At 40.4% G+C, this 12,054-nt stretch overlaps 1 protein-coding gene across 1 annotated transcript in view; it reads right to left on the reverse strand.

Moving 5' to 3' along the window:
• GTF2I (general transcription factor IIi) overlaps nucleotides 1-12,054 on the reverse strand; it is a 78,582-nt gene that overhangs the window by 48,625 nt on the left and 17,903 nt on the right. The window contains exons 4-8 of the mRNA XM_057410705.1: nucleotides 3,109-3,243; nucleotides 2,511-2,694; nucleotides 2,289-2,317; nucleotides 1,107-1,155; nucleotides 368-411 (exon numbers count right to left, since the gene is read on the reverse strand). Of these exons, the coding sequence (XP_057266688.1) occupies nucleotides 368-411; nucleotides 1,107-1,155; nucleotides 2,289-2,317; nucleotides 2,511-2,694; nucleotides 3,109-3,243 (441 nt within the window). The remainder of the gene's footprint in view (nucleotides 1-367; nucleotides 412-1,106; nucleotides 1,156-2,288; nucleotides 2,318-2,510; nucleotides 2,695-3,108; nucleotides 3,244-12,054) is intronic.

Below are 12,054 nucleotides of genomic sequence, written 5' to 3' on the forward strand. Positions count from 1 at the left end.
ACATTTTAGTAATATTAACTAAACCAAGTTTTTATCTCCCAATTAGGGACAAAGTAATCTTGAATTAGAACAAAGTAAAACCTGTGATTTCCTTCTTCCCCAGTTTAAACTATTTACAAAGATAAATTGGTTTAGTCCACAAAATTTTACAGATCTCCCCCTTCTAGAAATGGAAACATTTGGCCAAGGCTCAATGCTTGATAAAACTCCAACTGAAAAGTGGACAATTTTAAGGAAAGCTTTTCCTTCCCACAAATGATGGCTCTTTGCTGCTCTTTTCTTAAAGCTTCCTATATTTGCTTAACTTCAGCCTTCTGAACAGAAACTGACCATTTTTTGGAAAACAAGAGCAAATTGTTGAACATACCTGAGTCCTCATTTGGTTCTGTCTTCACTTTAACAGGAGTACAACTAAAAAAATACACAAAGCAAGCACACTGACATTATAAAAACATTCTGGGAAGTTCCTCAAGCTTTACAGGTTGTCAAGTAAAATCAATCTCCCAGTATTTTTTTTTTTCCAACTAGGAACACAAAAGTAAGAAATCCTGCATTTTGGCTTATCTGATTTATCTCAAGGGAATTGTCCCAGAAATGCAGGGATAGGACATTCCTGGCATATACGATATTCAAAGCACATTTACCATTTAATGAGAAGCAAACTCAGCAGCAGAGCAAACTGATCCCTGTTTTCACATTAACTGATTTTTTATTTATTTCAGACATAATCTACCCATTTACTAACAAAAAAATTATTTTACGGCTTTTCTTTTACTGAGGAAGAGGAAGGAAACAACATTACATCTGTTCCCCATTGCTGCCATAGCATAAAACATGACAAACTTATCCCTCACTGACAGACTGTGAATTAAGAACACTCACTGGGCTAATTAAACCAAAAGGAAACTTTGCCATCTGTTTAATTTGTAACAGTTTCCCCACAAATAATGGTCAAAAGAAAGAGAAAATTCAGATTCATGCTTTTTATAACCCCAGGCAAGCAGAAGTTATCCAAAGGTCAGCTGGACAGAAAAAGCATGTTAAGAGAAAGAAATTGTATGAAAATACATAGCTGATACAAAAAACCTCCATGATTTTAAATTCACCTTCCACCTGGAGGTATAATTGATTGTGACGGATCTGTCATAGCAGCTCCTGAAAGTTAAAAGACAATCTTTGAATTTCCTGCACTCCATTTACCTTAAATACAAATTGAAAATGTAACATTGATTTCATGAAGTGAAAACCTGTTTACACTTCACAAGCGTATCTGCTTCTTTTCTGTATTCACAGATACGAGGGAAGGATCTCGTTAAACTGCTTTATTAATCTATAAAGCAACACCAATATAAAGTTACTTCAAATGTACATTTCATGCTTTTCCCTGCTCCTTTTCATGATGGCAGGTGAAAATTCGGGGAAAAAAGGTAAACAAATCTTTCACCTAAACTGTGCTAAAACAGGTAGTTCAATAGAGATTCAGCATAGCTCTAAATTACAGCTAGACACAAACAGCTCATGCTTCTAGAATGTCATTTAACCCACTGAAAACCTGTCCTGCATTTTTAATAGAAATATAACCAGATTCTCTGTGATTACACACTTTTTATTCTTTTTACTGGGCATAGACAACACATATCTAATTTTACTAATCCAGCATCAGTTTCTGGTTGTGTCTCCCAAGACATTCCTTTTTGACTACATTCCTATTGAGACTCCTTCATCCTCTTCATAAAACAAATTCTTACATGTACAAATTTTGCAAGTAAACAACATGATCCCATGAAAGGAACAGGGATTTCTTCTAAGCTAGGAGTGAATCTTTGCGCAATTTTAAAACACTCTAGCTCAATTTTTCTCATCTATAGAGGCTTTCATAGGAACTACATCACCTAGCTACTTCAGAATATCAGATCAATGTTTAAAATGAGATATAAATGCCAAAATCAGCTCTGCATAGGAACACAGAACACTGCAAAGTCTTGGCATCTTCTAAAAATGCAATACAGTCCTTCATCAGTTCACTTCTTTCCCTAGGATACTATCCAATCCACATAAATTCAAATTCAGTAAAAGAATGAAGAATGCAATAGACAAAGTTTATCTCTAATTAATTGCTCCTGGCAAAACGCATAAAGGAAAAGGTTCTAGTTCCATAAGGAAGGCATTTCACACTCCAGAATTTCTGCACAGCTTGCCACTTTATCCACACAACTAATTCTTGTATCTATACTGCTATCTAACCTAAAATTCTGATTTCTATTTAGTCTGAGTAAGTAATAACTTACCTAGGTGTTTCTCTGGCTCTAGGAAAGGCCTGCGTGGAAATACAGAAAGAAAACCCACAGTTTTAGCAAAGACATCATAACTTACTTGGTAGTGTAAAATTAATGAGAGAGCGCTCCTGTTTAAGAGAAACAAGCTGCAACTTATTTCATTAAAAACTAAAATTAATTGGACTTTAGTACAAAACCAGAATGGACAGACTAGCACAAGATAGAGAAAATAACCTTTTAATGACAAATGAGATCCCTGACTTGTTTTCCAAAATCCATTTGAGGGTTGAAACGTTGTAATTTGCTGGATGTTTAAATGCAAGTCCTTCAGGCAGGCCCTGCACTACCACAGCAGACTGGTCCCTCTGAATCTTCTCATATGGCACAGGTACCACCGTTGACTTTCCTAAAGCTTTACCTAGAGAATAAAAAGAGATTGTACTGAGGTCAAGAGTGTTCAAATTGGGAAAAGGATAAGACCCTCATAAAACTTTTTACTTGGAGAGGTCTGGAGGAAAAGCAAAGTGTAGATGCAAATCTCTACAGGAAACCAAGTACTGCTCACATTAATATGCACTGGAACCCACTACGATAGAGGCTTTCCTGAAAGGAAATTTAATGGGTTGTACAATACCTTCACATCTCACCATGCAAACCACATCAAGAAAATTATGCAATGTATTGGTATGTTTTAGAATAGGGTACTAAAAGTTACAATTACCACCTTAACAGCACTGTAGTTGGAAGGCTAAGACCATGCAGTACTTTCCTCCCAACCGGAATAAAAGTTAGAAATCCAGGACATCTGTTTGGAAGACTCTGAAGCACCCACCATAGCAAAGGCAGAAAAAGTCCTCCACAGACTTCCTGAGAGCTTCGAGTTCCACAGTATCCACTGGCAGTCTATTTATAGGTGGTATAGTCTTTGTTTCCTGCAGTTCTGCAGCCCTCTCCTCTTCTGTAACACCTAGCAGTTAGTTATAAAAATAAGACAAAAATAAAGTAAGTTATTAAACCTCCCAGTACCCAGTCCCTCCAGTTTAGAGTAGTAACACTAGGGCAGGATCCCTGCCAAAAAAATCATAAGAAATCACTCGTCTTAGAAGCAAATGCACTTATATCTGTACATGAACAATGAATAAATTAAAATTTACCCTAAAATCATTACATCCTCCTTACAGCCTTCAGAAATATCACCCTCTGAGGTATAAGAATGATGAATTAAGAGACATCCAAGCAGGGATTTTTTGGGGCATGAAGAGGTAGCAAACTATTAATTTCAGTATAAATAAAATGCAAAGCTGCCAAGAGAAGTAGGACTAACACAATCACCAGGGAAAAGGTTAAAATGCCTGCATAGAGGGTTCCATAGCTCTAAAGTGCTACCCATGATGCCCTATGGCAGCATGTTACGTTACATCCTGGTTTGTTTATGCTGCATGTGCTTAGCTGAGAAGGAATCTGACTTGTCATAACAACTCCTACCTTTCAAAGACATTTCAAATACACACCTCATTAGTGAATAGGAGAAGTTGTAAACAAGACACCAGCACACAGAACAAAGATTTCAGCCCTAGACCTTGTTATAGTCTCTGAGCAAAAGTCATTACCAAAAGACCGATGGAGTAACACTTTCAGTATTTAAAAGCAAATGGAAGTGATCTTTTCAGGTGGCAGCCTTCCTTTCTTACCACTCAGTTCTTGCCAAGATTTACTGTGAATCACCCAGCAAAAATGGGGGAAAACAACAGACACTCTCCATATGAAAGAAAAAGCATGGGAGATCTGTGTTCCTATGTGCAAGAGGATGATCGGTGCTGAAGCTGTGTCATGACTTAACTGTGAGCAGTCACAGCAGTACGGCTGAAACACTGCTTTGCACTGCCAGTATTGTCACTTTACACTAACACAAGAAAACAAACATCTGTTTAAACAACTGATTATAAATGAGTTGTGAAATGAGCTGAAACACCACTGCTTTTACTAAAGACATTTATAATCTTAAAAACTGGGATTTTTATGCTTAAAAAAGAATCTCTCTTTCGCTCTACAAATCACATGTCTGCTTCCTGCACTAGAATCCAACCTCCACACAACATTCAGCTCTCCAGCTCTTCAGGCCTGACACTTTTGCTTCCTCTGCAATCTGACAGCGCGTACCATAACAAAAACAATACTGCAAAACTGGAATGTTATTATACACCTATAACATAGGTGTATAATTAATGACAGCTTATAAAGTTTGCCTGAAGACCTGGGGATAAGAGACATCAGTTTCCATTCATACCCACATGCAATGTTGCTTTTTGGGTGGGGTTTTTTTTCTACCTATGAGACCGATTCATTGAAAACGCCTTTACTGACTGTAGCTTCTCAAAAGCATACCCACACTTTCTAAATATAAGCAAAACAAAAATGATGACACTGCTCACTTCCCATTAAAATGAGAACTAGACAAAAAGACATTGAAATTTTCCTTCTTAACTCTTATCGTTGGGTTTCATTACATGTTTTGAACCCATTTTCTTAAGCTCACATCATGCATCCGCCTCCCTAATCTCTCCCACTTTTGACGGAATTTCTGACAAACAAGACTAAGTCTCAAACACAGTAAGATTTATGAGAGCTCTGCAAAACTGATCAGACCCAGCAGCCATTCATCTCCTGTGGCAGCATCAATGGACACATCTCCACTTGCTGAAGCTTACAAACCTTACAGGTTCTGACCAAGCCCTTGCCACAACTACCAGAGCACCCAAGAGGATTCAGGCTATATTTGGGAGGGAATGCCTGGGACATGTGCAATAAGACCTGTTGGGAAAGAGGGATGGGGGCTGTTTTTACAAGGTAAATAGCTCAGGAAGGGTAAGGAATGTTTATATCAGAAAAGAATTGCTTTCTACACAGCTGAGAGCATACTGCAGGATTAGACCTGTTACTCTGCAAAAGCTATTCCAGATTCAGCATGGTTAAAGATGACCCAGCTCCTAACAACAATCTTCATTTTGCACTCAAGAGTCCATATATGATTCAGTGCCTCTTACCTTCTTGTACCATCCATGTTTTGGTTATTCAGAACACCCTTCCCTCTTCCCTGATCAGCAGCAGACCGGGTTTGACAGCCCAGCCTACCACTTGGCTGGAAAAGGAATCTCCCAGCTACCACCATCCTTATATAAAATGGAAATACTATAAAATGAATAGGCTGCTTTAAAGTAAAAGTGCCTCTTACAAAAATTCTTATGACTGAACAAAAAAGGAAATACCTGAAATGATCAAATTTGAACTTGGCAATTTTTTCCTGTTGTATGGCAGCAATTAGATAGCTACACCCTGACCTCCAGAGGGGTAGACAGTATAGCTTCCTGCTTTAAATAGATGCTGTTATGCTTATAAAATGATAAAAGAGTGTTACAGCTCAGCAGTGTTATACAACATGTATTCTAAAGCATGGCCTAAGTGCTATTTTGGCAGACTAGAGGCCATAAAGCACATCTGTATTCACAGGACCCGACCCAGAGGTGAGAGGAATGCCGCTGCATGGAGGAGGCAGACAATTGACAAAATCAGCACTATCTGCATGTCACCAAAGAGTAAGACACAAAAATCAAGCTTTAGCAGAGACACAGTTTACTTGAGTGAAATTTCCTCCAAAATGTCACTTGAAGAGGAGATGCTACACAAACAACAACAGAGAAAGCTGGTAGGATTCAGTATCTGAAGGTGATGGAGCTCAACACTCCTCTAGCAGAAGAGCTGTCAGTGCCACGGTACATACGGCATGTTAAAACATCAGGTTGTTAATCAGGTGGTTTGGCTTTTAATCCCCCAGGTGGAGAAAGCCACGAAGTGATTGTAAGAGTATGAATGTCACCCCTGTGCAGACACTCTGAGAGGCAACTTAAGGGCAACAATTATTTTGTGACACCACTCATGTACCTACATTTTACCATTTGTGCTTAAGGAAAATTACTCTGTGAAAATAACTATGAGCAATGAAAGAGGGAAAGTAAACGTGTGTAGCTAAAAGCTGTTTGATTTGTTTTGCAATGCATCCACCCAGTTCATCTGTGAGCTTTTTAAGGCCATCCAGTTTTGCAGTTCAGGAAATTAGACAATAACTTCAAATTAAAGAGAAATCATTTCAGGATTATCAAAGGATCACTTAAACCACAAGAAAAGCAAATCACCTGAGGCAGAATTTAGAAACCAGGGAATTTCAAACAGATCAGCTATCTACTGTAATTTTCTGTCTGTTTTCAACTCTGATGAGACGAGATGGGTGGTCTCCACTGAAATGTGACTGAACTTACTAAGAAAGTTTTTTAAACTAGCTCTTAGCAGGATGGAAGCAAAGGAAGCACCCCTGAGGAAGAGAGGCATAAAGTGAGCTTCTAAAACACTTTAAAAAATAACTTGTGTCTAATTGTGTAACAGAGGTTTTGAAAATGAATCTTTCTTTTCATTTTGAGAACTTGGGAAAAGGAAGAATAATAGTAGAAAAGCAAAGGATGAGTATAGCAGGCCACAAGGTAAAGCTAAACGACATTTCCAAGTCTTTCATGAAGATCTAGGCTGTTAATGTGGGGTTCAGCTAATGAACATGTGTTTGAGAATACATATAAATACATAATATTCATATATATATACATATGAATACATAATGAACACATGTGAGAAATGCAACATGGGACAGCTCAAACCCTACATTATTTGCATTTCAAAAGGTCAGGCAGAAGAGGACTGGTAAGATGGACTATTTAAGTGAGCTCAGATGGAAACAGCAATGGCAAACAAAGAAGCAGCTCTTATAGCAAGACAGACAGGGATGATTGCTCTGGGTTTTAGAGTTATTACTGCAACCGCTGGGCAAGTGCTAGGAATGTTATCTTTGAACTAATTCCTATGCATGTGATTTATCAAGAATAAACTGATCACGTCTTCAAAGGTAGATGCTTTAACTCATAACTACATTCTGCAAATACAAAATAGACAGTGACTGAAACCAAAATGTTAAATCAAAAAAGCTTTTCGCAATGCCAAGAATGAACACACTAGGTACTTTATCAAGCAGTTACAACCACAACAGATAAACTCCCCCAAAAGCTAGAGGTGGGGCAGAAACAGATGCAAAATATGAACTAGTGCTTCCAATAAACAGAGTACAGTGTAAATACTTCAAGAGACTGAGAAAGCAGAAGCCCAGAGTGCTGGGGGCAGTCACAATGTATGTAGCAAAGTGTCCTCGCTTGCTAGGAAGCACATCTGAAGCTTCATGCTTTTTATTAAGCATTATTTTATTTTATTAAATAAACAAAGATATTCCATAAATTTTAGCAATCAGAACACTACAAGCATCTTTGTAGCATCCTTGGAGATGGGGACTCCCAGAACCAACTCACAATGCAAGGTTTTACAGTGGCGCAGGGGTCTGGGCCCAACTGCAGAAGACCATTTTGCACAGAGGGCTGCAGAACAGGAAAGGAGATACACAAGAAGCCAGCTGTTGCCATGTCCACAACTCTCCCAAGCAAAAATGTTATAAAACTGTTGCTTAATTAAGCCCAAGCAGAGCCAGACAGGTAATCATTAACACCTCACTGAACAGGCATGATGCAACCTGGCTCACAGAATGCACTCATGTGATCCCTTCCACTAGCAGAGAGGCAAGGTCTTAACTCCCAAGTGACAGACACAGGAGTTAAAACCTTGTTAAACATCATGTTTGCCGGCATAATTAGTCTGAGAAAAGGTGATGGGCTACAGTCAGTGGAGCCAGCAGCAACCTCTTCTGTTCTTACAATATGGAGAAGTACAAGATATTCCAAGTCATCTGCACAAAAAGGGAGGTGAAAACTCAGAAACATAACTGAGAGCCACAGCTGAGCTAGTTCCCATGAAGGTGACTAGGAAGAACCTGTTCCAGCAGATACTGAAACAGAATTTAGCAGAGGTTGTTTCAAAGAGGCCGCTGCCAAACAGCTGGAAGGAAATCTGGCATGAAAAAAAGAGATCAAGAGTTACAGAGGTGTAAAACAGCTCTGGCTTGGTAACAGAAAACCATCCGGACAGTCACAGCTTTAAAAAGCAACTATTCCAAAATCCCTTTTTCCTGCTACACACTCCATAAAGTGTACCTGTTTCGAAGTGCATTGGAAGACCAAATCTAAAGCAAGAATTATAGATACAGCCCTCCATCTGTATTTAAAATAGTAACATTAGTGACGGCAGACATGAAACTGTACGAGTGCTTTGTTGGGATCCTCCGCCTGACTCTTCTTCTTAACTTACTATTTAGGTCTACAATTCAATGACTCCTTTCTCTTCCAAAGTATTCTGTAGCTTCAGGAGCAGCAAAAGCCACCAAAGTCTCAGCTGGCTATGGATTAGTTTAGGGCCAAAGTAAATGACTGTGGGAAACCAGTTTCCATACTGGCACATCATCATCAGAAAGTTGTATTTTTAAACTAGCTGCATTTGTGTTATTTTGGGCAACACCAAAAAGATGTCAGCTAGTTATAGAATAGTATTTTCACTTGTTGTGGTTTAAACCCTAGCCAGGCACCTTGTTCACTCACTTCCAGTGAGTGGTGCCAGGCTGGAAGCAATCAAGGCCCCCCCCCATGGCTCTCCCCTTCCCCACTCCTGGAGGGATGGGGAGGAGAATCGAAGGAATGCAACTCCCACAGGTTGAGACAAGAACAGTCCAGCAAACAATGTACAACACAAATCACCCCCGCTACCACCACCGACAGCAATGATAAGAGAAAATAACAAGGGAAGAGAATACAATACCACCTGCCGGGAAACGAGTCCGACACAGAAGACCCTGTGTCCTTCTGGGTAACTCCCAGTTACCCCCACACCGGGCATGATGTGCTGTGGTATGGAATACCTCTTTGGCTAGCTTGGGTCACGTGGCCTGTCTCTGCTTCCTCCCGGCTTCCCCTCCTCCCTAGCAGGGCATGAGCCTCACAAAATCCTTGGTCAGGTCAAACATTACTTAGCAACAACTGAAAACATCGGCATTATCAGCGCTGTTCCCAGGCTGCAAGTCAAAACACAGCGCTGCATCAGCTACCAAGAAGGAGAAAAACTGACTGCTACTGCTAAACCCAGGCCATCTGTCGTGACTCCCACGGGTTGAGACAAGAACAGTCCAGCAACAAATCACCACCGCTACTATCAGCTAAAACAATGATAAGGGAAAATAACAAGGGAAGAGAATACGATACCACCGGCCAAGAAAACGAGTTCCACCCGGAAGCCCGTGTCTGTCCGGGTAACTCCCAGTTACCCCCCACCCCGGGCATGACGTGCTGTGGTATGGAATACCTCCCCGGCTAGCCCGGGTCAGGCGCCCCATCTCTGCTTCCTCACAGCTTCCCCTCCTCCCTGGCAGAGCATGAGCCTCACAAAGTCCTTGGTCAGGGTAAACATCACTTAGCAACAACCGAAAACATCGGCTTCACCAACACTGTTCTCAAGCTAGAAGTCAAAACACAGCACTGCACCAGTTAACACAAAGGAAAAACGTGACTGCTACTGCTGAACCAAGGACACCATCACTATAAAAGCATAGCAGATAATCAGAGACAAAGATGAAGACTGTCATTTAGATATTACAATGAGGACACAATCAGTAGCAGTTAGACCCACTAATGCCCTCTGTTATTAGAGTAATACTGGAAAGACATTAGGCTGCTTCTATACAGGTCAGGGGATTCAGTCTACTCAATTTCAAGTCTGATACATTCTGCTTTAGAGCTGAAAAGCTAAACACCCCATTTAGATACTGCTTCTGAATTCCTACAGACATGACAAATATACAGAACACAGAGGTAATTACAACAGGTAGGAAGAAGCAGATCAAGTGTATTACTACTTTATTTCCATCATTACTGGAACATCCAGATAAAGTACTATAGAAACACTACATCCAGACCAGCAGTACAGCACAGGCACTAACTAGCATGCTGCAGTATCAGCGGCTATCTCAGCAGATTGCAAAGACATTTTTAAGCACAATTCTAAAATTAAACCAAAGCTACTGAGTTAATAAAAATAGTCACACTACTGTAGCTTGACTCCCACCCCTCACCTCCTAAATACACGATCTGTGCATGATGCTCTCAGGCCTGAAATACCACAGTCTGTTCAGCATTGCTTATTGTGAAAGTACACAGACGATACACAAACACGTAAACAGCTTCATCCATTAGAAAAAATGAAAGCAGTAACATGCCAAACAGAGCTTCAGCATGTTGAAATTTGTATTTATACCAACATGCTATACTCTTTACTTAGCTTTGGTTAAAAAAAAATAAATGCTTCAGTCATGTGTTTCTACACCATGCTTTTTTGATACTGTCACCTACAAAGAAAACACAGTTCAAGACAACCCCACTGATTGATGAGCTATTTAGATGCCTACAGGTAGAGGTGATGTGAGGAAGATGCAAGACTTTCAGAAGCCTTGCTCTAGATTTTTAGGTACCTAAGTTGCCTTAAGGATCTGGCCCTGTTGCTGGCATTACTATTATGGCCAGTATTAGAACTAATTGCACCTGTAGCAATGCAATGGAGAATATTAACATTCTTTAAGCTTCAATCACAAAAGTATAGACTGATTTCACAAGATTCCTCCAGTTTGAAAAAATGTATTAGGCAATTTGGAGTGCATGTCAGTAAAAAACAGTGTAAGACGATGGAAAAACAAAAGAAGCTACTGCCTTCAAACAGTTGGACTTTCAGGCTGCGCATCCATATGCACTTTCTGAGAGGGGATGACTCCAGCCAGTGCCACAAACTCCTCTGTAGGAAAGTCCTCATGCAGACACCAGCCACAGAGTTCATATTTACTGCTGGTGAGATGTCTTGAAGTGAGGAAAGCCATCACGTTCACTGGCACCACTTTTGCTATGCTGCAGCATCAGAGCTGGAGATGCAAAACAGCCTCTAGCAACACCTGAGCAGCTTTGTCCCGTGTAGTCATAGTTTAAACATTAACATTTAATGTGAGGAAAACGATTTCTGTCACTCACTGAACAGCAAGAGTATGATTTCATGAGGAGAATCCTTAGGAGCAGCTTAAAATTCTGACACTGACTGGAACACAGAAAGCAGAGACAGAAGTGAGTTGCACCTCTTTGGCATAGCTGGGAAGAGGCTGCCTGAAGGCAAGGTCCATGCAGCAACTTTGCTTTAATCCCACACAGGCATCCTCCAGCCTATGGGGATGAACAGCTAGGGATGGAGCAGACTGACACTCCGCCAATGTACATGTGATGTACTCAGAATCCCATTTACATATCCCCAAAGACCAAAGGATTGCCCTGTAGTCTTTCTGTGTATTTGAAGCCTTCATTCTTTACAGAGAAGAGATCCTGCACAGTGAACAGCAGCTTCTGTGGATGCCAAACCCTGAAGCAAGGACAGTCACTGCATGGCTGTAATTTCAGCTATGGAGTAGGAGGCTGGCGTCTGCCATACCAAGACCCCAGATGAGGTATGACTTCAGCCAGAGATGCTTAATTTTCTCTAGACTACTGGGGCAAGCTACTGCAAGCCCAGAAATGCCAACTCTAGGTATTCAGACAGAAATTACAGCAGGCCAAAGTAGTCAAACAGTTGCCAGTCCAGTTCAGAACTTGCCAGTTTTGAGTTTGTTTTGTTTTTAAACCAGCCTTTCAGGTTTCTGGTTTTGTTTGCTTTTTCCATCCCCCTCTAAACTGCTGAAGCATTACATTAGTAACAGAGAAAGAGATAAGGGAGCACA

Source organism: Pezoporus wallicus, unplaced genomic scaffold (genome assembly GCF_028554395.1).
Source record: "Pezoporus wallicus isolate ANWC-B61680 ecotype Strahan unplaced genomic scaffold, APGP_CSIRO_Pwel_v1 contig_8705, whole genome shotgun sequence".
Taxonomy (NCBI): Eukaryota; Metazoa; Chordata; class Aves; order Psittaciformes; family Psittacidae; genus Pezoporus; species Pezoporus wallicus.